General features: G+C 40.3%; 1 protein-coding gene across 1 annotated transcript in view; it reads right to left on the reverse strand.

Moving 5' to 3' along the window:
- LOC126996293 (G-protein coupled receptor GRL101-like) overlaps positions 1-27317 on the reverse strand; it is a 222614-nt gene that overhangs the window by 111671 nt on the left and 83626 nt on the right. Inside the window, exons 6-7 of the mRNA XM_050856670.1 lie at positions 23212-24442; positions 1169-1690 (exon numbers count right to left, since the gene is read on the reverse strand). Coding sequence (XP_050712627.1) covers positions 1169-1690; positions 23212-23323 — 634 coding nt within the window. The 5' untranslated portion in view covers positions 23324-24442. The remainder of the gene's footprint in view (positions 1-1168; positions 1691-23211; positions 24443-27317) is intronic.

A 27317-nucleotide genomic window follows, 5' to 3' on the forward strand; every position in this document is an offset into this window, starting at 1 on the left:
ATACGTGTGCGTGTGTGTTTCCTTTCACTGTGTTTCCTGGTATCCTGTTCCTAGGTCTCCCACGGAGCTCCGCAAACACCACCGCCTCCTGTCTCTCCTTTTAGCGGCGCCTCCTCCGTTATTACCATTTCTTCCTCCCATTCCTTCATCGGCAACCAGCGGAGACGTAATGGAAGGAGAGAGGAAGCTGGGAACATACTCAGAGTCGGAGGAATTATCGGGAGGAAGCAAGGCACGAGCACACCGGACCAGAGGAGGAGGAGGAGGAGGAGGAGGAGGAGGAGGAGGAGGAGAGGAGGAGAGGAGGAGGAGGAGGATACCTGGTACTATTGAGGGCATAAGAGGAGTTAGCCATCAGCGTGATTACGTCTTTTCGAGAGTAGCTCAGAGCTCATCATTAATTGCGTGTGTGTGGGGGGGGGGGGGGTAGAAGGTATAAACAGATCGAAGGAAGGAAGGGAAGGAGGGAAGGAAGCAAACAAGGAGGGAAAGGGATGAAGGAGGTATGAATGAGTGAAGGAATTAGGCAAGTAAGGAGAGATGAGGGACGAAGGAGGACAATAACAATGAAGGAGAGATGGAAGGATATTAAGACGAAAGGAAGGAGAAGAAGGGAGGGCAAGCGAGCAGTCACTTCACGGTAATTGGAACTGCATTAACGGATGATGAGAGGAGTAAACAAACGTGGATAAACAGAGATAAGGAGACGGAAGGAAGCAAGGACAGACGAAGAATAGACAGAGACAAACAGACAGACAAACAGACAGACAGACAGACAGACGGACAGACGGAGAGATGAACAGATATACAAGGTTACTGAACTCCTCTCCTTCCGATATTGTCCTCTCTCTTCTTGCTATTTCTTCTGTTTGTTTTTGCAGGAGAAGGGACTAGTGGGCTCTTTATTACTGACCTTGAGTTGTTTTCAATACTGTAAAATAAACGACCATACACTGTCTCATACACACATACAAACACACACACATACACAAAACCGGAAAAACGAAACATACACAAGGACAAACACGTATAGACGAAGAGACAAACAGGTATACAGATGGGCAGATATACAAGACACACACACTCCCGGGCACACGTTCACACACACAAACACACACACTCGCATACACAAACCAGCTTAAAAATAAAAAATAAGAATCATACTCACCACATTCTCGTACACTCTCGTCCTGACCCTTCGAGCAGTCCGTCACCCCATTACACCTGAGGGAGAGCGGCACACACTCCTCAGGTGAGCACATGAAGACCTCAGAAGCCGTGGCGTTGCACCCTCGAACCCACTTGTTCTCCTCATCATCATCGTCTTCATCATCCTCCTCCTCCTCCTCTTCTTCTTCAAAGGGCTGAGCTACCTTCTCTGAGACGTAGTCCCTCTTGTTGTTGACTCCTTTCACGCCTTGAAGACTGTTTATTGTCCTGTATCCTTCAGCGCCTTCTTTATTATACTTCTCCTCCTCCTCCTCCTCCTCCTCCTCTGCGTTTTTCCTCTTGTGGGCACGCGCCATTCCTGCACCTGATACTTCTCCAACTTCAGAGAATGTCCCCAGCTTCCCCTCTTCCTCCATCATGTCCCCGCTGGTGGCCGAGTCATGGAGTGGTGCAGGAAGGGGCAATAACGGGGAAGACGCCGCAGAAGAAAATGACAAGAATCTGTGGTGTTTGCGGAGCCCTGTGGGAGACCGAGAAACAGGACACAATCAGGAAACACGGCGAAAAGGACACACACACACACACACACACACACAGACACACACACACACACACACAGTATTAGCTTCGCAGACTTTTCTTCTCTTGTTTGTTAAGCCTTACATTGTCGTTCTAGTGGCGCTGGTATTGCGTATTGGTGTGTGTGTGTGTGTGTGTGTGTGTGTGTGTGTGCGTGTGTGTGTATGTAATTCAAATCTTGGTCTGCTGCGGATCTCTCTCGAGACAGCCAGCCGTTCCCCTACGGAAGAGCACAGAGCTCGTAGTACCGATCTTTGGGTAGGACTGAGACCACTCACACACAACACACCGCGACAACGAGGTCACAACTCCTCCCCTTACGTCGCGTACCTACTCACTGCTAGGTGAACAGGGGCTACACGTGAAAGAAGATAAACCCAACTTATCTTCACCCTGCCGGGGAATCGAACCCCGGTCCTTCTGGGTGTGAGCCAGACCCTCTACCCCTGAGTTACTGGGCCGTGTGTGTGTGTGTGTGTGTGTGTGTGTGTGTGTGTGTGTGTGTGTGTGTGAGTGTGTTTTCCAGACGAGGAAAAGTAATAAAAACGTGAAATTGCCCTCCAACTCTCTCTCTCTCTCTCTCTCTCTCTCTCTCTCATTACCATTGAGATTATTGTCGTAATAATAATAATAATAATAATAATAATAATAATAATAATAATAATAATAATAATAATAATAATAATAATAATGATAATAATAATAATAATAATAATAACAACAAGCAGAAGAAGAAGAAGAAGAAGAAGAAGAAAAAGAAGAAGAAGAAGAAGAAGGGAAGAAATGAAAAAGAAAAAAAAAAGATGATAATGACGACAATGATAATAACGAAAAGACTGATCAAGAAGACAAAACCAGAGAAATAAAAGTGAAAATAAAGGTGATAATGAGCAGGGGAAAGAGCAGAAGGAAGAACCCAAGAAAGAAGAAAAAAAAAGACACACACACACACACACACACACACACACACACACACACACACACACACACACACATCTTTATCTCCTTCCCCTCCTCCTCCCTCCGCCTCCCTCTTCCTCCATACCAGACAAACATAAATATTGCCACACCGTATTTGTATAACACGCGTCCTCAACCTGTTATATAAGACGTCTGAGGGGAAGAGAGGATAAGTGAGGAGAAAATGAGGGTAAGTTCACGAGAGGAGGCAATAACTGAGGGGCACGACGAGTAAGCTAAATGTGAGTTAGGGGGAGACTCTGAGAAAACGGAGTAGCTAATTAATGCCTGAAGGAAAAAGGGAAATCAAGTGGAGAAAGTGTGTGGAGGTTTTTCGCTGAGGGGAACCACGAGTAAGCTGAAGTAAAGGGGAGACTCTTAGAAAACGGACTATCTTAGAAATGCCTGAGGGAGAATGGGAGGAAAAGGAGAGGTTGCCAGTCAGAGAGATGGAACTGCAAGGGATCAGGGGAGAAGGGGAAGGTGTGTGGAGGTTTTTCGCTGAGGGGAACCACGAGTAAGCTGAAGTAAAGGGGAGACTCTGAGAAAACGGACTATCTTAGAAATGCCTGAGGGAGAATGGGAGGAAAAGGAGAGGTTGCCAGTCAGAGAGATGGAACTGCAAGGATCAGGGAGAAGGGAAGGTGTGTGGAGAAAACGGACTATCTTAGAAATGCCTGAGGGAGAATGGGAGGAAAAGGAGAGGTTGCCAGTCAGAGAGATGGAACTGCAAGGGATCAGGGGAGAAGGGGAAGGTGTGTGGAGGTTTTTGGCTAAGGGGAACCACGTGTAAGCTAAAGGGGAGTAAAGGAGAGACTGAGGAGGAAACGTATTAGCTTATAAATGCCTGAGGGAGAATGGGAGGAAGAGGAGAGGTTGCCAGTCAGAGAGATGGAACTGTAAGGAATCAGGGGAGAAGGGGAAGGTGTGTGGAGGTTATTGGCTAAGGGGAACCACGAGTAAGCTGAAGTAAAGGGGAGACTCTTAGAAAACGGACTATCTTAGAAATGCCTGAGGGAGAATGGGAGGAAAAGGAGAGGTTGCCAGTCAGAGAGATGGAACAGCTGAAGGGGAGTAAAGGGGAATCTGAGGAGGAAACGTATTAGCTTATAAATGCCTGAGGGAGAATGGGAGGAAAAGGAGAGGTTGCCAGTCAGAGAGATGGAACTGTAAGGGATCAGGGGAGAAGAGTAAGGTGTGTGGAGGTTTTTTGGCTAAGGGGAACCACGAGTAAGCTGAAGGGGAGTAAAGGGGAGACTGAGGAGGAAACGTATTAGCTTATAAATGCCTGAGGGAGAATGGGAAGAAGAGGAGAGAGAGCCAGTCATGGAGGGCGAAGTGAAACGGATCAGCAGGGCGCATATTCTCAAACATTTCGGGCCTTACACACATATAAGTTTTCGTAAGGGTTGCGTATCTTAAACCCATATTTGCAAACATTTCGAGACGCACACACTCACATTTGTTAAGTTTTCATAGAGGTTGTGTATCTTCGACCCATATTTGCAAACATTTCTAAACTCACACACTCACATTTGTTAAGTTTTCATAGAGGTTGTGTATCTTCGACCCATATTTGCAAATATTTCTAAACTCACACACTCACATTTGTTAAGTTTTCGTAGAGGTGGCGTATCTTAGGCCCAAATTTCCAAACATTTCGAAACTCACACCACATTTCATTAGTTTTCGAGGAGGTTGTGGGAATCTCCATGAGTAGTTTTTTGAGCCTGGTGATAGTTTGAGAAGGCTTCTACACAGTGAGAGTTTTGGCCTTAAGGTTAACTATAATTTGGTTGTGAAAATGTATCAAAATTCAAAGTAATAGTTTTCAATGATAGCGAGGTTGTGTATCTTAGGCACATATTTGCAAACATTTCGAAACACTCACATTTCATAAGTTTTCGAGGATGTTATGGGAATCTCCATGGGTAGTTATTTTGAGCCTGGTGATAGTTTGACAAGGCTTCTGCATAATGAACGTCAAAAACACTCATGAGAACCCGACTCATCTCCTTTGTGGCCTTGTGATATGTTTGTGACAGCCGAAAGTGCCTGACAATACGGACGCAGGGGAGAAGGGGAAGCGGTGTGAAGGTTTACTTAGAGGTTTGTAATAGTTTTGGCTTCGAGGCTAACTATAATTTGGTTGTGAAAATGTATAAAAATTCAAAGTAATAGTTTTCAATGATATCGTTAACTTGTCCTTATCTGATACTTAATCTGTACTTGTATTTCATAATTGACTTTGTTAGTATCATTGAATAAACTTTCCTCAGATAAAAAATAAATAGATATGAGAGATACGTAAGTTCAAGGGATGTGAAGAACGTTCGCTGGGGATTTGGAGGGAAACCTGACAGGGGAAAGCAAAGGGTTAGGGAAGATAAGCTCCAGGGGAATGGGGAAGGTCATGGATTGCGTGGCTTGAGAGTCACGGAAAAATGGAGAGATAGAAATAGCCGTACGGGGAATCATGGAAACTGGAATAGACTACAAGTGAAAAAGGTGGAAAAAGGAAAAAAAATCGAGCGGAAGATAGCAACAGAGTGTTCAGTGCAGAATTAGAGAAAGAGTGTCTAATACAGAAAGAGAGAAGAGTTTTAGTGCAGAAATAATGACTGAGAGTTTTTAGTACAGAAATAGAGAAATTAAGTTTTTTTGAGTAGAAGCAGAGTTTTGGGGAAGAAATAGAGAAATGGGGTTTTTTGAGCAGAAACAGAGAAGAGGTTTTGGGAAGAAATAATGAATGAGAGTTGTTAGTGCAGAGATGGTGTATAATGCAGAAAGAGTTTTTAGAGGAGAAATAAAGAAACATTTTATAGTACAGAAAAAGAGAAACAGAGATTATAGTACAGAAATAGAGAAATGAAGTTGTTAGTTCAGTAATGGAGTTTAATGCAGAAACCTACTTTTTAGAACCAAAAAAAATGAAACAGTACAGAAATAGAACAATAGAGTTTTGCGTAGAAATAGGAGTTTTTTGGGTGCAAAGATGAAACGAAAAGAAAAAAAAAGGTGGAGCTCTGTAGGGGGAAATTAAGGAGGACGAGTGATGGCATACGAGTGTGAGGGAATTAGGTCACGCGAAACAAAGGGGGCACGGAACAAGAGGCAGGAGACTAGAGGTTCATTAAAGAGGACTCGGCGGGGATTTGAGGGGAGGAGGGACGAAGAAGAGAAGCTAAATGATAACTAATGCTCCTTAATAGATGGGTGAGGGAAGGAGGCATTGTTGTAGAGGAAAATAAGGAGAGGAAAAAAGGAAGGAAAACATAAAAAATATATACAAGAAAAATCATCTCAGAAACAAACTTAGAGGCGTTGTTGTAGAGGAAAATAAGGAGAAAAAAAAGGAAGGAAAACATAAAAATATATACAAGAAAAATCATCTAGGAAACAAACGTTGAGGGTAACTGATGCTCTTCTGTGAATGGGTGCGGGAAGGAGGCGTTAATTGTTGTAGAGAAAAATAAAGGAAAAAAAGAGGAAAAAACGGAAAAAATATGTACTACTAGAAAAAATCATCTCAGAAACAAACGTAGAGGGTAATTGATGGTCTCCAGTGAATGGGTGCGGGAAGGACGCGTTGTTGTTGTAGAGGAAAAAATTGGAAAAAAGGAAAAACAACGCCAAACTATATACTACTATACTATGTTCGGAGCATCAAGTCCGTTCTTGGTGTGGCAAATTCTGGAATTCCCATGAGTGCGGCGGTGCCAGTTCGACCGCCAATTAGGTTGTGGGTAGGTATGTAGGGAGACAATGTTAATCTGATAATTGGCGGTCGAACTGGCAGCGCCGCACTCATGGGAATTCCAGAATCTGCTACACCTACAACGGACTTCATGCTGCGAACATAATATAGAAAAATCATCTCAGAAACAAACGTAGAAAGTAATCAATAATCTTCAGTGAATGGATGCGAGGAGGAAGCGTTGTTGTGGAAGAAGATACTAGAAAAGAGAGGAAAAAAGGCCCAAAAATATGTACTACTAGAAAAATCATCTCAGAAACAAAAGTAGAAAGTAATCAACAATCTTCATTGAATGGATGCGAGAAGGGGGCGTTGTTGTTGAAGAAGAAGAAACTGAAAAAAAAGAGGAAAAAAACGGCAAAAATATGTACTACTAGAAAAATCATCTCAGAAACAAACATAGAAAGTAATCAATAATCTTCAGTGAATGGATGCGAGGAGGAGGCGTTGTTGTGGAGGAAAATACTGGAAAAAAGTGGAGAAAAGGAGAAAAAAGAGGAAAAGAGGAAAAAACGCCAAAAAATATGTACTACTAGAAAAAAAATCATCTCAAAAACAAACGTAGAGGGTAATTGATGCTCTTCTGTGAATGGATGCGAGAAGAAGGCGTTGTTGTGGAGGAAAATACTGGAAAAAAAAGGAAAGAACGCCAAAAAATATGTACTACTAGAAAAATCATCTCAGAAACAAACATAAGAAGTATCAATAATCTTCAGTGAATGGATGCGAGTAGGAGGCGTTGTTGTGCAGGAAAATACTGGCAAAAAAGTGGAAAAAAAAAGAAAAAATGAGGAAAAATCGCCAAAAATATGTATCAAAAGAAAACTCATCTCAGAAACAACCGTACCCAAAATATCTCCCCAAGCCTCATTAAAACCTCCGCAGCGCAACGAACACGGAAAGTAAGATAAATATACAGACACATGAGTAGACAGACAGACAGGCAGTGGAGGACAAAAAAGGCAGACAGACAGACAGACATAAAAGGTCCTTCCTGACAGACACGGATAAGAAGATTGGCAGTGAGTACGGTTTTTTTTTTATCATTCCTCCTCACCAACTCTCTCTCTCTCTCTCTCTCTCTCTCTCTCTCTCTCTCTCTCTCTCTCTCTCTCTCTCTCTCTCTCTCTTCCGCATATCTGCCAAGGACTTCAAAATATATAGAAAACGGAAACTGATAATTGCACATCGGTTTCTTTCACCCATTACGAATTTCCTTCCTCTCTCTCTCTCTCTCTCTCTCTCTCTCTCTCTCTCTCTCTCTCTCCGGGAAGAAAATCGTGTAAGAGAAAACAAGAGACAGAGGGGAAACTACGTAGAAAATGTTACACTCTCCTCCTCTCCCCATCTCCGTTCTTCCTCCATTCTTGCCATTCTTGCCTAATTGGAGCGCACTGGGTACAGCAAGCACGCAGAAGGATGGAGACAAGGCAGAGAAGAGAGAGAAGGAAAGGAGAGTGAGAAATGAAGAGAAGAAAGAGGAGGAAAAGGGGTAGAGTAAGGAAGTGGAGAAAGAGGAGGAGAGGAGGCCGAGAAAGGAAGAGGAGAAAGAGGAGGAAAGGAGGCCGAGAAAAGAAGAGAAGAAAGAGGAGGAAAAGAGGCCGAGAAAGGAAGAGGAGAAAGAGGAGGAAAGGAAGAGGAGAAAGAGGAGGAAAGGAAGAGGAGAGAGAGGAGGAAAGGAGAGCGAGAAAGAAAGAGAGGAACGAGGAGGAAAGTAGAGCAGAAAGGAAGAAAACAATAGAGAAATGACGATAAAGAAAAATGAAGAGAACGAAAAATCGGGAGAACATTGTAGAAATGACGAAGATGAACGAAGCGAACATGAAAAAAAAAATACTGGAATACGAAATAAAGAGAAATTTCAGAGGAGAGAATAAAAAGAAAGAAAGAATAAAGCAAGGAAGAGGGAACTGAAGGTAAGATTTGACCAGAAAACAAACAAAACAGGAGAAAAAAAGGAGATAAGTAAACGAGAGAGAGAGAGAGAGAGAGAGAGAGAGAGAGTTATGGAGTTGATGGAGGGAGAGAAGACATCGTGAAAGGATGGGAGCAAGAATGGAAAAAAATATATAAAAGAAACAAGAAATAGGAAGAAATAACATGAAGAATAACGAAGGAGTGGAAAAAGGAACGGAATGGAACGATAAGGGAACGGAAAGAAGGGAATAAGAACAAGGGAAGATTAAAACAACAAAAGAGAAGTAAAATTATAGGACTGAAAACAAGAATGAAAAAAAGGATATAAAAGAAACGAGAAATAGGAAGAAATAACATAGAGAAGGACGAAGGAGTGGAAAAATGAACGGAATGGAACGGTAAGGGAACGAAAAGAAGGGAATGAAAACTAAGGAAGATTAAAACAACAAAAGAAAAGCAAAATTAAAGTACTGGAAACAAGGTTGGAAAAAAAAAAGATATAAGAGAAACAAGAAATAGGAAGAAATAGCATAAAGAAAAACGAAGGAGTGGAAAAAGGAACGGAATGGAACGGTAAGGGAATGGAAAGAAAGGAATGATAACTAAAGAAGATTAAAAAAAGACAAATGAGAAGTAAAAAGAGGATAATAAAAGACGTACAATACAACCTACAGGGAACGAGAGCGAAAAAAACTATATGTGAAGAAAAGGAAGAAAAGGATGAGAACAAAGGAAAATAGAAAAAAAGAACAATTGGGGGAAGAAAAATATAGTACTGGGAGCAAGAATGAAAAAAAACTAAAATAAGATAGAAAAGAAACGAGAAATAGGAAAAAAAAAGCATAAAGAACGGGAAGAACAAAAATGAGATAGAACAGAAACAAGGAATAGAGAGAAATAGCATAAAGAGGCAAGGAGGAGAGAAAAAAGGATTCAAGAAATAAGAAAAAAAGCAAAACGAAGCAGGAAAGAGAGGACAAATGGACACTAACAAGAGGAGACATAACAGAAACAAGAAAAATAAGAAAAAGAAAAAGAGAAATCAGAAAAAGAGGAAGAGAAACGACAAAAAAAGAAAGAATAACCTTTGGAGGGCAAGGAAAACATTATGACAAGAGAAGGAAAGGAAGGAAGGGAAGGAATGGGAAAGAAATCACAGCCCTGTTTTGACTAATAGCTTAAGGAGACGGAGGGCGAGGAGTGTGATAAGCGAAAGAAGGAAAGAGAGGGAAGGGGAGGAAGGAAAGGGAAAGAAATCACAGCCATGTTTTGCCTAATAACTGAAGGAGACGAAGGAATGAGAGGAGAGTGAGAAGAAAAAGAAAGAAATGGAGCGAAGGGGAGAAGGGAAAGGGAAAAGAATCACAACCATGTTTTGACTAATAGCTTAAGGAGACGAAATAGGGCGAGGATTGAGAAGAGAAAGAAAGAAAGAAAGCGAAGGGAAGGAAGGAAAGGGAAAGAAATCACAGCAATTTTTTGACTAATAGCTTAAGGAGACGAAGGAGGGAGAGGAGAACGATAAGGGAAAGAAGGAAAGGAAGGGAAAGGGAGGAAGGAACTTTGACTTATAACTGAAGGAGAAGGAGAAAGAATAAATGAAAAAAGACGAAGAAAACGAAGACAAGAAAGAAAAGTAATAAAGGAAAAAGCAAAATGAAAGAAAGAAGGATGGCGAGGAGAAAATATGAAGGCACAAAGGAGTTCACAAAAAAGCAGGAAAAAAATAAGGAAAACAGCAACAAAAAAAGACCAGATAGAAGACCACCAGAGGTTTTATCGTGGAGGAAAAAAAAAAAAAAAGAAAGATGAAAGAACGGGAGACGGGTAATTAAAGTGATAAAAGGCTCGTGGGATTTACAGAAAAGAACAAAGACGTGAATAAATAACTGGCGATAAAATGAGATGAAAAGGAAATTAAGAAGAAAGAAAACGAGGAAGGGATCGCCTGAAACACACACACACACACACACACACACACACACACACAGAGGGTGGTAACAGGCAACAAAGAGAACACTGGAGGGGCAGATAAGAAAACAGGAAGTGAGAGAGATTAAAAGAAGAGAGAGAGAGAGAGAGAGAGAGCAACTGGCAAAATGAAAAGGCAAAGGGGAAAGTAATAACGAGAAAAAAAAGGAAAAGCTTCATAATAAACAAAGGAAACACACACACACACACACACACACACACACACACACACACACACACACACACACACACACACACGACGAAAGAAAGAAAATATGAAAGAAAACACAAACAAAACGAAGAAGAGAAAGAAAGAAAGAAAGAAAAGAGAAGGAAAGAAAGAGAGAAAGAAAGAGAGAAGTAAGTCGAAGAAAGACAGCAAAAATAAAACAGAATGAAAAAGAAAGTGAAAAGAAAGAAAGGTCACGAATGAAAAAAAAGCCGAAAAAAATGAAAGAACATATCTGAAATTAATAAATAAAGAATGAACGAATGAAAGAAAGAAAGAGAATGAAAGAAAAGCTGAAAAAAAGAAACAATCAAACAAACAAACACAGATAGAAAGAAACAAAGAAAATAAAGAAAGAAAGAAAGAAAAGAAAAAGAAAGAAATACAGAAAGAAAACCAGAAAGAAAGAAAAAAACACTGAGAGACGGACGCTGTATCAATTCTAAGCACCCAAACCAGAAATAACCACCCAGTAAGAGCATGTCCACAACGAACTATTCTTTCCCAACTCCCCCAACAATCCCCGGTAACTCCTCCTCCAGCCCTCCCCTTGTGTGTGTGTGCAGTGCTTGGCGGGGTCTTTTTAATGGTAAGCTCTTGACTTCCTCTTCAGCTGCACCAGTTATATAAGTTACCGAGCCAGAAATAATAGATTCAATAACTCTAGGTAACTCGTGTCTTTTGCTTGTTTGTGGAGTGCTTGGTGGGCTTCTTTTTTATGTGTGTTTCTCTTTATATCAGTGGAAACAGATGAAGGGCGTAAAGAACAGAATAACAGAAGCCAACCACGCGCCGCACCAGTAAAAGTGTAAAGAATGAGAAGTCAGAGGATAGGTTAAATTCGGAGTGAGCGGGGTCGTGATGCTCTTTCTTTGCCCCTGTGCTGCCTTTGATGAAGTGTAAAGGGAAAAACAAACGAAGCCTGAAGAAAAAGCGCTGATGCCGTAAAAGAGTAAGGAGTAATAGGCCAGAAGAGAGGTCAAGTTCGGTGCGAGAGGTGTCCTGATACTTTTCCTTCGCCCTTGAACTGCATCTGATGTAAAACGAAAACACAAGCGAAATATGAAGAAAAAGAGTTGGTCCAGTAAAATAATGAGTAAAAGGCCAGAGGAGACATAACTTCGGTTGGAGAGATGCCTTGATAGTTTCGCTTTACCTCAGAACTTCCTCTGATGTAAAAAGAAAAAATAAGCGAAATATGAGGAAAAAGAGCTGGTCCAGTAAAATAACACGGAGTAAAAGGCCAGAGGAGACATAATTCCGGCGTGATTTTACGAAGTTTAAACACAGAAAGCGAAGGAGAAAAAGGTAGATGTAGCGGAAATGAGAATCCTATCTATGCTATTCATTTATTATATTGTACAAGACATGATTTACGGAGTTTAAGCATAGAAGGTGAAGAAGAAAAGGTTGGATTTAGCGGAGATGAGAATCCTATCTATGCTATTGATTTATTATATTGTACAAGACATGATTTACGGAGTTTAAGCATAGAAGGTGAAGAAGAAAAGGTTGGAGTTAGCGGAGATGAGAATGTACATTTGCTTTGCCTTTGAACTTCCTCTGATGTAAAACGAAAAACACACAAAACATGAGGAAACGCAGACTCAGAGAGGAGGAAATAGGCAGCGTAGAGCGAGAACACAACAACATCGCTGGTGAACATAGAGGCAGCCTATCAACGCTTTGACTCTTCACAATAGACTCACGTTAATTAACAAAGGATTCGAGGTACTTGAGGCTATCAGCGGTTCGTATTCCTTCCATTACAACCCGCTTTCAGGCCTCCTCCTCCTCCATCATGTCTGCCTATCCATCATAATGCATTTTCCTCACCCTTTTTCCCTTAAAGCAAAGCACTGGCTCCATTCACCCACAGATATGTACTCTCCTCTCATCACTTTTTTTTCACTTTCTTGATGACCCAGATGTGTGTGTGTGCGTGTGCGTGTGTGTGTGTGTGTGTGTGTGTATGTGTGTGTGTGTGTGTGTGTGTGTGTGTGTGTGTGTGTGTGTGTGTGTGTGTGTGTGTGTGTGTGTCTCAGCATATCTTCATCGTTTTACATTTCTTTGTTGGGTCCATGTTTCTGACAGCTCTCCGCCTCCTCCTCCTACTCCTCCTCCTCCTCCTCGCCCCCAAGCTCGGTAACACAGTTCGTCCCTTGACAGACAGCTCGTTGCCTCTCAAATCCACGACCTCTCCTATTTTGGGCCTCCATCCCTCTTCTCTCTACATTATGCCTCGTCTCTTCTTATTCTTTCATTTCTTCCTTTCTATCCCTTTTTTTTATTACTCCCTACATCCGTCTCAGCCTTCTCATTTCAGCTACATTCACCTTTTTTTCTCCTTCGCTATCTCTTCTTCCTCTTCTCTTCCTCTTCTCTCTACATTATGCCTCGTCTCTTCTTATTCTTTCATTTCTTCCTCTCTATCCCTTTTTTTTATTACTCCACACATCCGTCTCAGCCTTCTCATTTCAGCTACATTCACCCTTTTCTCCTTCGCTATCTCTTCTTCCTCTGCTCTATCAATTCTCTCTACATTATGCCTCGTCTCTTCTCATCTTCGTTCATTTCTTCTTTTTCCTCTTTTTCTGTTACTCCGCACACCCGTCTAAGCATTCTCACAGATTCATATTACATCCCTTTTTTTCTCCTTCGCTATCTCTTCTTCCTCTTCTCTTTCTCTTCTCTGTACATTATGCCTCGTCTCTTCTCATCTTCGTTCATTTCTTCTCTTTCCTCTTTTTCTGTTACTCCGCACACCCGTCTAAGCATTCTCAAAGATTCACATAACATCCTTTTTTTTCTCCTTCGCTGTCTCTGTTTAAACTCCGTGGCTCATGCTTTCAACAATATAGTAAACAAAACAACAAAAATAACATTCTCATCTCCGCTAAATCCAACCTTTTCTCCTTCACTTTCTATGCTTAAGCTCCGTAACTCATGTCTTGTACAATATGATAAATGAATAGCATAAATAGGATTCTCATTTCCGCTACATCTATACACCTTTTTCTCCTTCGTTTTCTGTGTATAAATTTCGCATAATCACGCCTTGTACAATAACATAAATAAATAACGCAAAAAAGTTCTCATATTTGATACAACCAACTTATTTCTCCTTCACTTTCTATGTTTAAACTTCGTAAAATCACGCCTTGTACAATAAGATAAATAAATAACACAAATAACGTTGTCATATTCGCTACAATCAACTTATTTCTCCTTCACTTTCTATGTTTAAACTCCGTAAATCATGCCTTGTACAATGTTAGAAAAGAATAGCATAAACAACATTCTCATCTTTGCTACATATAAGCTTTTCTCCGAAGCATTCTATGTTTAAGCTCACGCCTTGTACAATATAAATAAAAAAGCTATAACTTCACTTTCACCTCCGCTAGATCCAACGTTTTCTCCTTCGCTTTCTATGTTTAAACTCATGCCTTGTACAATATAAATAAATAAATAGGGAATAAATGTGCACCAACTCTTCACATTGCGACCAAGGTGTGAACTCTCCAGCGCCCCCAGTTAGCCGTGGTCACTGGTGGCGGGCTGTTACCCAGCTCCGTGCACTCGTTACCGGAGCCTTAGGGCCGCTTTCACAGTCGTTTTGTTTGTGTTGATCGTTACCAATGTGCGGCGATCGCCGCTACCAACAAAAAATCCGCTTTCACAGTCGTCTTTCGCGGCGCTGTTTGTTTGCATCAGTACCAGAGATTGGAACCTCTGGTAACGGAGCTCTGGTGGCCGCGGCGACCCCCTAATAAAGCTTACCAATGACATTAATTAGTAAATAGTACAAATTCTTGCTCTCAAATGGTTATTATATTTCTTTAAATAGATGTGAAAAAATATTAAACTATATAGCAACACGTTGCACGCCTTCAGTGGTAATATGAGAAAAAATTTAGAAGACTTTGAATGACATGAACTCACTTCACCTGCTGACAGTAAACGTCCTGCTGAGAATTTCAATTTGATTGCTTGATGGTTTACTGTTGCGAAAGTACACAACAAAGAAGAAGGGAGGACTTTAATAATTGTCACCATTATTCACCTGTTATGCCTTCTTGGTCAAACTCGTATTATTCTAGTTAGCCTAATATATGTATGCATAGGGCATTTATATAACGAAATCAGCCCTATTAAGTAAAGAATAAATGTTAAGTCTGATAAATAAGTGTGAATAATGAATAAATGTAATTGATATAGGTGAAGAGTCTGTCTTGCTGACATCTGCTAATATAAGAGAACTTTAATAATTATTAATACTTCTCATCATTATTTCACCTTTTCCGCCTAGGAAATATTAGGCTATCAGCGGATTTGAGCGGTGTATCAGCGAGACACTCCACATTTTTTTTATCATATTTATTCTTCACAATTACTCTTTATATTTATTCTTCACGTTTACTTTTTGTACGTTTATTTTTCATATTACTCCTTCATAATCCTCCGCTCAGCTGATGTGATGTTGACATTTCCCGCCGCTCCGGCATACCAACACTGCCGAATCACGCGCCTTCGTCTTGTCATGACCGTCACCACGCTGGTAGTCGCCGATACCACGTAAACAGCGACTGTGAAAGAGGATCGAGGCGATGGTAACGGCTGCTACCAGGATGGTAAGGCCTTTGGTTAGGGTGCGTACCAGACCACTGTGAAAGCGGCCCTTAGAGTAGGAGACAGTTTAGTCACCTTCATAACAAGCGCCATGTCGTTACCAAAAAAAAAGCCACGTGAAACTTAAACTGACGCTGATACAATAGTGTTATTTTTTTCTAGCTATTTAATTATTCATCTATTTTTGTGTGTGTGTGTGTGAGTGTGTGTGTGTGGATAAGGTACTACTTCGAGCTCATGACGATAACTAAAACACACACACACACACACACACACACACACACACACACACATAAAAGAAGAATATTGTATAAGCATCCATTTGAATTTTGCGCGACTCTTTTGGTAACATCGTGGCGCCTGTGATGAAAGTGGCCACACTCTCCCAGGATCCCACGTTAAGAGGCTATTACACTGGACCAATTTTCCGTGGATCTTCAGTCAAACCACGATTTCCGCTGGCGTGGTTCTCATTTGTCTCTTGTTATTGCTGCTGATGATGATGGTGAGTAATACCGTCGTCCTTCAGTGAAATCTACCGTAGCTTTGGGAGATCGTGGACACGTCAGAAAACCACGGAAATATGAGAACCACGCCAACGGAAATCGTGGTTTGACTGAAGATCCACGGAAAATTTGTCCAGTGTAGGGTGATGTGTTCAAGACCCGGACAGTAAAGTGAATAATATTCATAAAAAAAAAAGTTATTGAGCTACAGGAGAGATTTTTTCATTAAAAAAAAGAAAGCCCATAATTCCCATCTTATATGCGAGTCTACATCATATCTACCATTAGTATTTTTTCAGCCGTTTTAAAATTTAGACTAGATGTCCGGGTCAGAGACCGGACGTTCGAATTCCCGGACGGGTTGTGTCTCAACTCCGGACGGATGTTTTGGTCCAGTCCAAACATACACACCGCAACTATGACACTGGAAAGGTGGAATAAAACAATTGGTAGCAAAATATCAATGTAAAAAAAATAATATAAAAAAAAAAAAAAGGAAAAAACTGCCTTTTAAACTACGCCTTTTTTTATGTTGTTAATAAGTAGTATTAATATTAAGGTTTTAGGTTAAATGAGAGTCATTTAAAAAAAAAAAAAAAAAAAAAAAATCCTTCTTATACCTCGGACTCGGACTACACACTGTCGAGTGTCCACTGTCATCGTACAACCCACGCCCTTTTTTTTTAAATTTAAAAAAAAATTAAAAATTTCCTAGGTTTTAAATATTTCAATTTGAGGGGGCACATATTAATGGCTAAGCATATTACTAAAAAATGCTAATTCCATCAATAAAACGCATACAAAACGTCGAACACCCATTTCAGCCTTTTCATGGCTTCCAGCCTTTTTCCATGCTTTTGAACATGCAATAATTCACATATATTGTTTTCAGTACCACTTAATTCATGAATTAATTGGTTTTGTCCGAGTCGAACAGCATGGTACATTTAAATTGTCCGAGTCGAAAAACGAGGGATCCATGTAAGTTTAAGGCCCAAACGAGTCCATTGTTGTTTAGGCACTCCGTAGTATCCACTGATTTTATATCCACCGTTGATAGCAATATTATTCAAAATCTGTAGCACAATACTCCTGATGCGAAAATTAGATCGCGACCTCTTAAAATCGAAATTAAAACCAAATGCTTACAAGCGGGTGTCGGCCGAAGTTTACAAATGGCGTCCTGAATTGTCGGCGGTTCCCTTGCAAATGGCGTCTAGTTAGGACCGCCACTCCGATCGTTACGTCTCTGCTCTGAGACTGTCATCTCGATCGTTCATTGTCCGGGTCGTGACCACACGACCCTAATACCCCCTTTACAACCCCCATCTCCCTCCCTTCCTTCCCATTGGCCGTTCCCGTTCGCTGGGCCGTGACTGTACCGCCCCATTGCGCATCCTCGTTCACAAGTCCTTCACCGCGTCTTGTCATCTTCTACGTTATTCCTGCCTACTTAAAACGTCACTGACCCTGACTTTTTTCCCCATCCAGTTGGCACCCTCACCACATCAATAGTTTCAAGTCCTAACATGTTCTAGTCCTAACACATCAATTACGTCATCAATCAATCAGTTACTCTTGTTTTTTTCTCACCTAAATGCGTCGTCCCATTACTAACAAGTCCTAACACGTTCTTGTCCTAACATCAATTACGTCATCAATCAATCACTCTTGTTTTTTTCTCACCTAAATGCGTCGTCCTATTACTAACAAGTCCGAACACGTTGTAGGTCACTATTACACGGCGGTATCCAAACTTCTCCTTACTTACTTCACTTCCAAAATTACTCTTGGTTGTTGTTTTTTTACTCATGTGCGTCATACTATTGTTAACAAGTTCTAACACGTTCTAATCCACAAATAAACTGAGGTCTTCCAAGCTCCCCCTTTTCCACTTCATTTCCAATTGCACTTTCTCACTCATAATGCGCTGTACCATTACTTGCAGGTTCTAACACTTTCCAATCCAATGATTAACGGCGGTATCGAAGCTCTCCCTCACCCACTCCACTCCAAATTACACTTTTTCACTTGTTTGCGTCGTAATATTAATATCGGAGAAGATTAATATCGTGCCAGATGTAGCAAGTGAACAGTGGAAGTGGCTCATAAATAAAGTTTTAGTGAGCGAGATCTGTCCGGCTGATATTGATGGAACTGATGTCAAAGGAACGGTCAAGGAAAGGAAAGAAAGGGCGAGCGTGTAATATCGATGTTTAGCTCCTCTCGTTCACGGCACCACCTTGATATACCTTTCAGCACTCGTTTTCAGGTAACCGTGTCTATCTACCCTCCGACGAGTCTATCCTCACGAGTGCTCGCCAGCCAGCTCGCCTCCGCCTTTTGCCTCCCTCCCCTGCACGTGTCACCTACGCATTTTACTTCCTGATACGCCCCAAGGGTCTGCTCAGGATTAACTCTCGCTGCGTCCTTGCTGGAGATTTGTGTCTCGTCTCGGTGGGGAATGTTGAATGTTTTATGTTCTATTGTTCTGTACGAGGCTGAATATTTTATGTATGTTTCTTCATTTATCTTCTTTATAGTTTATGTTGTTTAACTTGTTTTATCATTACTACATGAGGCTCAAAATTCAACATATCCTTCTTCATTTTATAGTTTATGTTGTATTAAGGCGAATAAGATTGCATATAATGAAAATGTAACGCATCCTTTTTCTTTTATCATTTATGTTGTTCTGTTATAACTGCAAGAGGCTGAAATTTTAATGCATACTTATTCGTTTTATGAGTCATGTTGCATTGTTGTTGTAGAAGGCAGGACATTTAACGTACCCTTCTTCGTTTTATGATTTCTGTTGTTCTGTTATTCCTGCACGATGCTGAAAATTAACGTATTCTTCTTCGCATAACACGTTCAGACATGTTCTTCTTCACACGGCAGCCACGCGTTTGATAATGGAGTCTCGTCACATCTTAACTGGATTTTCAAAAGAAGTGTCATAATAAAAGCTTTCCGACATCTTTATTTTTTCCTTCTTATCTGTCGTTGTCTCCCTTTATTTTTCCTCCTTTGACCTTTTAGATTTTTTAACACGGAATAGCACGAAGCAGAAAGTCAAACGTTTGCTTCTCCGTTTTCTCATTCACGTCGTTTTATTATCACTGCAAGAGGCTGAAAAGTTAAGAGGGGGGGTTGCCTTAAAATTAAAACATATACATTCACTTATTGAGATATATAAATAAGGGTTAGGATCTTGTTTTAAGTTAGGGGTTGTTAATAGCGAGAAGAACAATGGTTTAATGGAAGAGGTACTGAAAGAAAATGGGGTTAGGGTTTCCGGGGGTCAGGTTTAAGAGGGATACTCTAAAATTAAGGGAAAATGGGGTCAGGGTTGCCTTAATAACGCGTCCTACACTGTTTTCATGTTTTTCGTTAACGTTATTCTAAAATTACGACTCGATGCTAGGAATTCAACGTAACTTTCTTCGTCTAATCACTTGCGTTCTTCTGTAATTACCGCAAGAGAATGATGTTAACATATTCTTCTTAGTTTTATTCGATATGTTCTAAAATTACTTCACGAGGCTGGAAATTCAACGTAACTTTTCTCGTTTAATCACTTATGTTGTTCTGGTATTACCGCAAGAGAATGATGTTAACATATTCTTCTTAGTTTTATTCGATATGTTCTAAAATTACTTCACGAGGCTGGAAATTCAACGTAACTTTTCTCGTTTAATCACTTATGTTGTTCTGGTATTACCGCAAGAGAATGATAAGTTAACATATTCGTCTTAGTTTTATTCGTTATGTTCTAAAATTACTTCAAGAGGCTGGAAATTCAACGTAACTTTTCTCGTTTAATCACTTATGTTGTTCTGGTATTACTCCATGAAACTGATTATTCCACGCATCCTTCTCAACAGCTCAAGACTAACAAGCTAACAAATTTCAAGCAGGGAAGGGCAAAAAGAAGAAGCTTAAGACCACAGTTATAGCCCTAGGGAGCGTTTTCTGTGTGGCAGGTCAATCGAGAGTCGCTGCATTGATGAAAAAAAAGGTATTCCTAGTCACGAGGCAAAGGATCAAAGACCTTTCCAGTGAGCACAGATAACAACAGCGCCAGACTAAACCTGTTAGATATACTTGAACGCGAGGGATAAAAGAGAAAGATACAGATGGATAAAGATTAGTAGAGCTTGGTAGATAGACAGATTGTAAGATAGATAGATACAAATAGATAAATAGAGGCATATGGATAAATAGATAGGTAGACATACGAATACACGAATAAAAGGGAATAGATTGATAGATATATATAGATAAATAGTGACAGATAGATATGTGAATAAATGGAAGTAGCTTAGATAGATATGGATAGATAAAGATAGATAGAAATGTAAATAGATAGATAGATGAATTGATAGATAGACTGTTAAAATAGATAAACATAAATAAATACACACACACATAGAGAGAGAGAGAGTAATGTAAACAGACAAACAAACGAACACATACAATTAAACAGATACATACCGATAAGAAATAAAGAAAAATAAATAACCGACACACAAAAGACGAGAAAAAAAAATAGACCTACACACCACCACACACCTGCTGGGGCCGCGGGGACAGGTAAACACGACTGAGTCAAAAGGATATTGGAATTTTTCACCGGCAGAACGACTGAATAGCTTTGACAACCTACTGGGAACCGATGCCAGATTATCGTACTCAAAGAATCGTATTTATCGGTTTCTGACGCATAACTATTGCCAGGAAACATCAGGAATTAACTATTTTAACGATAACTATGAATGGATCTCGTTATTGGGGCCCAGGAGACAGTTTTGGGGGTCGTAAATTGGTAAATATAAGAGGTTGAGTTGTTGAGTACGATAGTCTGGCACCGTTGCTATGGGTCTACGTGCTCGCCGCGTCCTTTCACCCGGACACCCACCGACGCCCTGGAGTTAATATAGGGACAAGGGAGAACACAGGGAAGCAAACAGAAGCCAGTCATATCAAAAGGGAGATTGGTTGACAAAGGGATCAGAAGGAACAGGATCTCCGGGAAGGCTTCACCACAAAACTAAATTACATGTTTGTTTAGAGTGAAGGAAACGGCTCAAATATAAGGACATAAAAGATCAAACAAAAAACATATGACAGACAAAAGGGAAGGTATAGGCGAGGAACAAAGACTTCAATTAATACAACAATAGGTTCAGGGAGGCATAAGCTACTGAACCCTTACAAAATAGCACAAACACGTATTTTAAGAGCTCTCCTTTACTTGGCCGTCAGTTCCAACCATAAAAACAACAATATATTTTCAGCATCTTTCTTTTTCTTCTTATTTTCTATGTATGTTTTCTTACATTACTATTTTTTTTTCCATAACTCCCCTGTTCCTCTGTACCTTCTCTCTACTTTTTTTGCGGTTTCTTACATGTTCTTTTCTCGTCTTCAACTTTTCCAACATATCAGAGCTTTTTTTAGTTATTAAACAGCCACGCGCTCCCTCAGAACTCCCCGTAGACTACACTTCCTGGTTTATGGCTACATCTGCTACATCGATTAGTTCTGCGCGTAACAGTATGACGCAGAAGAAATGAGAGAAGATATGTTGGGAGAGAAGAATGTGCTATTTAGCGAAGGTGAGAGGAAAAAAACTGTTCTGTGGTATTTATCGTAAACAGTGATGTGGTATTTTGCAAAGGTGAAGAATAACGTTCTGTTTGTAAATAGTGCGGCCTAAAGCAAGAGGAAATATATTGGAAGTGAAGAATGTGGGAATAGCGAAGATGAAAAGCAAAATAAACGTGTGGTATTAAGCGACACAGTGTAGTATTTAACGAAAAATTCATCTGAGGTAATTAGCAAAGGTGAAAGAAAATAGACACTGTACTGTGAGTAAATAGTGTGGCACAAAAAGGCTAAGATAAAGTATTTTGGAGGTGAAGAGTGTGATATTTTACGAGAGTGAAGAACTGTTAAGAAGCTGCCTTGGTTTTCGATTTGGTAAAAACGAATATTTGCAAGAAAAGTAAAATATCTGAAGGAAAAACTGTGCTGTGCGTAAATGATATTGACGCAAAAGGGACGAGCGAAACTATGTTGGAGGTGAAGAATGAAACACTTAACAAAGGCAAAGAACTCTTTAGGAGATGATATTGGTTTTCGTGTTGGTAAAAACAGACATTTTCGAGTAAAGAAAAATAAGTTGGTAGTGAAGAATGTAGTATTTTACGAAGGTGAAGAACTGTTTTGAAGCTGCTGTGTTTTTGGAGGTGGTAATAGGTGGTATTTTTAAGTAGACTTGGCAATACTGTCAGGCGCAAAATGGACATGAGGAAATACGTTGGAAGTGAAGAATGTAGTATTTTACGAAGGTGAAGAGCTGTTTTGAAGTTGTTGTTTTCGGAGTTGGTAATAAGAAGCATTTTTAAGTAGAATTGGCAATACGGTCAGGCGCAAAATGGACAAGAGGAAATACGTTGGAGGTCAAGAATGAGATATTAAGAGGAAAACTGTTATGTTAGGAAAGCTCTGATATGTTGGAAAAGTTGAAGACGAAACCGCAAAAAAAGTAAAGAAAAGGTACAGAGGAACAGATGAAGTTATGGAAAGAAAAAAAAAACTAGTAATATATTCTGATAAAAAAAATTCGGAGGAGAAAAAAATCAAGAAAACATACTAGAAAATAAGAAGAGGAGTTGATAATAACAGACATTTTGAAATAGAGTTGGCATTACCGTCAGGCGCAAAATTGACAAGAGAAAATACAGTGAACGCTAAGTAGGAGATATTAAGCAAAGGTGGAGGAAAACTGTTCAGAAGCTGCCATTGGTTTTGAAGGTGGTAAAAACTGACATTTTGAAGTGGAGATGAGTTTTCAATACGGTCAAAAGTCATCCAGTCATTCGCGCAAGAGCTGAAAGGCCACGGGTTAATTAGGAGGCTGAAGGGAAGAGCTTTTTATTGACAAGGTCTTCTTCGCTCTTGCTAGAACTCTTTTAAAGTGTTTCGCAAATAAGCAACCTCGTCTTCCTTCTCAATAATTTAAAATACAGCGACAAATGAGTAAACAGCAAAAAAAAAGGGAAAATGAAATCCCTTGAGAAAATAAGAAAATAAGAAAATAAGAAAAAAGAAGAAGGACGGAAAGAAGGAAAAGAAGGAAATTAGGAAAAAGTAACAAGGAAAGAAACATATAAACAAAAGAAAGAAAGAAAGCGACAGAGAGAAAGATGGGAAAGAAATAGATAAATCATATGAACGAGAAAATAGAAGATGGAAAAGTAAAATGTAGCTGTTCTTTTTCCTTTTCATCTCTCTTCCTCTCCTCTCTTCATTTTCACTCATTTTCACTCACTTTCATTTACTGACTAACTCACTTTCACTCACTTTCATCACCGACTCACTTACCTTCATTCACTGGCTCACTCACCTTCACTCACTTTCGTTCACCGACTCACTCACTTTCACTCATTTTCATTCACCGACTCACTTTCACTTTCACTCACCGTTGTAATGACCACCTCCGGACACCTCCACCACCACCGCCACCACCATCACCATCACCATCATCTTCATCATCCACGGCAGCCAAGGGAACAGTTGCGGCCCGGTCATCATCCCATCACCATCGTATAACGCGTTCAGACATGTTCTTCTTCACACGGCAGCCAAACGTTTGATAATTAATGGAATCTTGTCACATCTTTCCTGGATTTTCAGAAGTAATGGAATAAAAACTTTTCACCATCTTTCTCTTTTTTCTCTTTTTGTTTATTTTTATTTTTATTTGACCTTTTTTTTAATCACAGAATATATTACTATTTTTTTTTATCCTTTTTTTTTTCCTTCTCTCTATTTTTTTTTGCCGTTTCTTAGTTTTTTTTTTCGTCCTCTTCAACTTTTCCAATATACTAGTGGTTCTCTTTTCAACTCTGTAATTACTGTCTCGTTGAATTTCTTTGTTTCTTTGTTTCGTCTTCTTCAGCTTTTCCAATATACTTGTGCTTCTCTTTTCAACTCTCTAATTACTGCCACGTCGAATTTCTTTAACTATTTATACTTGTACGGTTATAATATTGTTTTTCTCAAGACTTTTCAGCTGTCTCTACTGGTTGTCATATTTAGCAACGAAAGTGCCTGTAATTTGTTCTTCACTGTTTTTACCTCGCACGCCTCAGTGACGTAATCCGATCCACTTAAACCTCGCTCTCCTCTTGCAGGGGTTCAAATCTTATTGAATGTCACTATACATTTTTTTTCTTTTTTGAGGTTCTTGCTTCGCCCTCTCAGCTTGATCTTTATATTTCAGTTATCTATGTTCTATTTTATTCCTTACATCCTTAATTAATTACCTGTGTCTTTCGTGCGTCGAGGTTCCAGACATTGTATCTTATAGTGTTTGTACTCTCTGTTGTACAGTGTTAATAATAATAATAATAATAATAATAATAATAATAATAATAATAATAATAATAATAATAATAATAATAATAATAATAATAATAATAATAATAACAACAATATTTTGCTGGCGTTTTCAGATATCTTGGCCTATTGTCTTTAGCACCTTCAATACAGGTAATTCACCCTCTTTTCCTGTAAGTTTTCATCTCGCAGACAAATAGCTGTCACTCGTCATCTTTCCAAACGCTCCAAAAGTCTCCTGAGCTCATTGATCTCGTTAGCATCTAGAACACGCGTTCTTTCCTCTCATTTCCGGTGCCTCCATCCTGCAAGCTGAAAATATGTATATACACATTTAGCCTTCATAAACCTTTTGTACCTGTTGGTCACAAGAAAAAAAATCAAAAGTATAAAAACTCAAGAGGTGGTTAACCTTTCCTTCAACATTTTTAGCATTTTCCTCTTCCTCTTTCTCGAATTACTCAAATTAAAAGGAAAATCAGAAAAGGTTAAAAATCATGAGGTGCTTAACTTTTCTTTAAACTTTTTTACCAATTTCCATTTTTTTCTTTCTTTCGAAACACTTGAAATTGAAGAAAAATAAGAACGGTTAGAAAATTAAGAGGTGGTCAGCTTCTCAACTTTTTTGGGGGGGAGGCTTTTTCCTTTTCCTATTTTTCCAACAATTAAACTCAGAACAATTAAAAAACAAGGTGGTAAACTTTCCCTTCGTTAACTCTAATTCCTTTACTTTCCCCTTTTCTATCCTTCGTGTCTAATTATCACTTTCCATTATTTTTCGAGGCCGTCTCACCCTCACCTTACCTGCGTCCCTGTCAGCCTCTTCCATAACTTCAATATCACATCAGCAATGCTTCTCATTCACTTCCCAGTCACAAAATCTCTTTCAAGGACTCCCGTCATTTCAAGAGCGCCCCGAAACATCAATAACCACGATGCTGAAACTTTTGGGGGAAGCATCGCACACTTGAACCAAAACGAGAACACGAGGCGAACGAATAGGAAACAGGAGGAAGAAAAGCAAACGAGATAATTGTGATGAATGGTAGTGCCGGCGCATGGAGGAGGAGGAGGAGGGGGAAGTGGAGGAGGAAGAGGAGGGGGAAGAGGAAAGTTATCAGTCTTGAGACGGCGAGGACTTGGGACCGAGGGAACTTGATGCTGTGACCACGGCGACTCCACGACTGACGGAGAGGCTGCCTGAACGGTCTCTCTCTCTCTCTCTCTCTCTCTCTCTCTCTCTCTCTCTCTCTCTCTCTCTCTCTCTCTCTCTCTCTCTCTCTCTCTCTCTCTCTCTCTCTCTCTCTCTCTCTCTCTCTCTCTCGGATACCTGTTGCGTTGCCCGGTTGCTCTTGCTCTCTCTCACTCTCCCTCCTCCTTCTTTTCCTCCTCTTCCTCCTTTTGCTGTTATGACTCCTCCTCCTCCTCCTTCTGTTTCTTTTGCTCTAGTGCCTCCTCCTCCTCCTCCTCCTCCTCCTCCTTTACCGTTTCAATATTTTTTCACCTCGTTTTCTCTCCCTTCCTCTAAACTCAAAAGATAACAAGAAAATTATCGACAGGAGAGATAATCCATTCCAGATCACGTTTGTGTGTGTGTGTGTGTGTGTGTGTGTGTGTGTGTGTGTGTGTGTGTGTGTGTGTGTGTGTGTGTGTGTGTGTGTGTGTGTGTGTGTGTGTGTGTGTGTGTGTGTGTGTGTGTGTGTGTGTGTGTGTGTGTGTGTGTGTGTGTGTGTGTGTGTGTGTGTGTGTGTCTTCCTTATCAGCCCTTCAGCGCATGTCTTTCCCAGAATCGCGGTTTACCTTTTCGATGTCTGTTTGTGTAACGAAACACACACACACACACACACACACACACACACACACACACACACACACACACACACACACACACACACACACACACACACACACACACACACGGCTCAGTAGCTCAGTGGATAGAGCGTCTGCCTCACAACCAGAAGGACCGGGGTTCGATTCCCCGGCCGGGTGAAGATAAGTTGGGTTCACGTGTAGCCCCTGTTCACCTAGCAGTGAGTAGGTACGCGACTTAAGGCGAGGAGTTGTGACCTCGTTGTCGCGGTGTGTTGTGTGTGAGTGGTCTCAGTCCTACCCAAAGATCGGTACTATGAGCTCTGTGCTCTTCCGTAGGGGAACGGCTGGCTGTCTCGAGAGACCCGCAGCAGACCAAGAGGTGAATTACACACACACACACACACACACACACACACACACACACACACACACACACACACACACACACACACACACACACACACACACACACACACACACAAGAAAGGAGAGGAAAGGAAAGGAAAAGAAAGGAAAAGAAAGCAGAAATTTGAAAGGAAAGAAATGAACAATGAAGAAAGTAGAAGAAAGGAAAAATAGATAAAAAGAAAGGGAGGGGAAGGGCAGCGAAGGAAGGAGAGGAAAATAAAATACTGGGAATGGTAGAAAAATACGAGACCCCCCCCCCCCACACACACAAACCATTTAACAGAAGACCCTCTCTACAATAAATTGGAAAAAATAAAGGAGATAGAAGAGGTGGAAAGCTGAGAGGAGGAGGCAAAAAGAAACAGAGGAAGTGTCGAAAATGAGATGAGGAAGGATAAAATATAGACAAAATGAGGTAATATGCTGCGTGAGAGAAAGAAGTAGAGGAGCAAGGAAAGATGAAGTAAAAATGATATGAGGCAGTGAAAAAAAAAGACGAGGAAGTAAAATAAAATGAAGAGAAAAATGAGAGGCGAAAAAATGAGTTGATCGGTACAAATAGAAGAAAATAAAAGGTAGAAATATTTGAGGTAAAAAATAAAGAGGAGGAAGGTAGAATAATGGATAAATAAAATAATGAGAAGAGAAAGTATGATAAGGAAAGGAGGAGAATAACGAAAAGTATAAGATCTCTCTCTCTCTCTCTCTCTCTCTCTCTCTCTCTCTCTCTCTCTCTCTCTCTCTCTCTCTCTCTCTCTCTCTCTCTCTCTCTCTCTCTCTCTCTCTCTCTCTCTCTCTCCTCCCACACACCCACCCACCCACCCCCACGCCTACCCACCCACACCCACCCAGCTATTTACTATTTGAAATTGTCTGTAAAGTATTCTGCATACATCAAATAAGACATTATAGTGATATGAATGTGTCGCCTTTTAAAATAATATCAATGATTTGAATAAACTCC

The sequence above is a fragment of the Eriocheir sinensis genome, chromosome 9 (assembly GCF_024679095.1).
Source record: "Eriocheir sinensis breed Jianghai 21 chromosome 9, ASM2467909v1, whole genome shotgun sequence".
In the NCBI taxonomy this organism is placed as follows: domain Eukaryota; kingdom Metazoa; phylum Arthropoda; class Malacostraca; order Decapoda; family Varunidae; genus Eriocheir; species Eriocheir sinensis.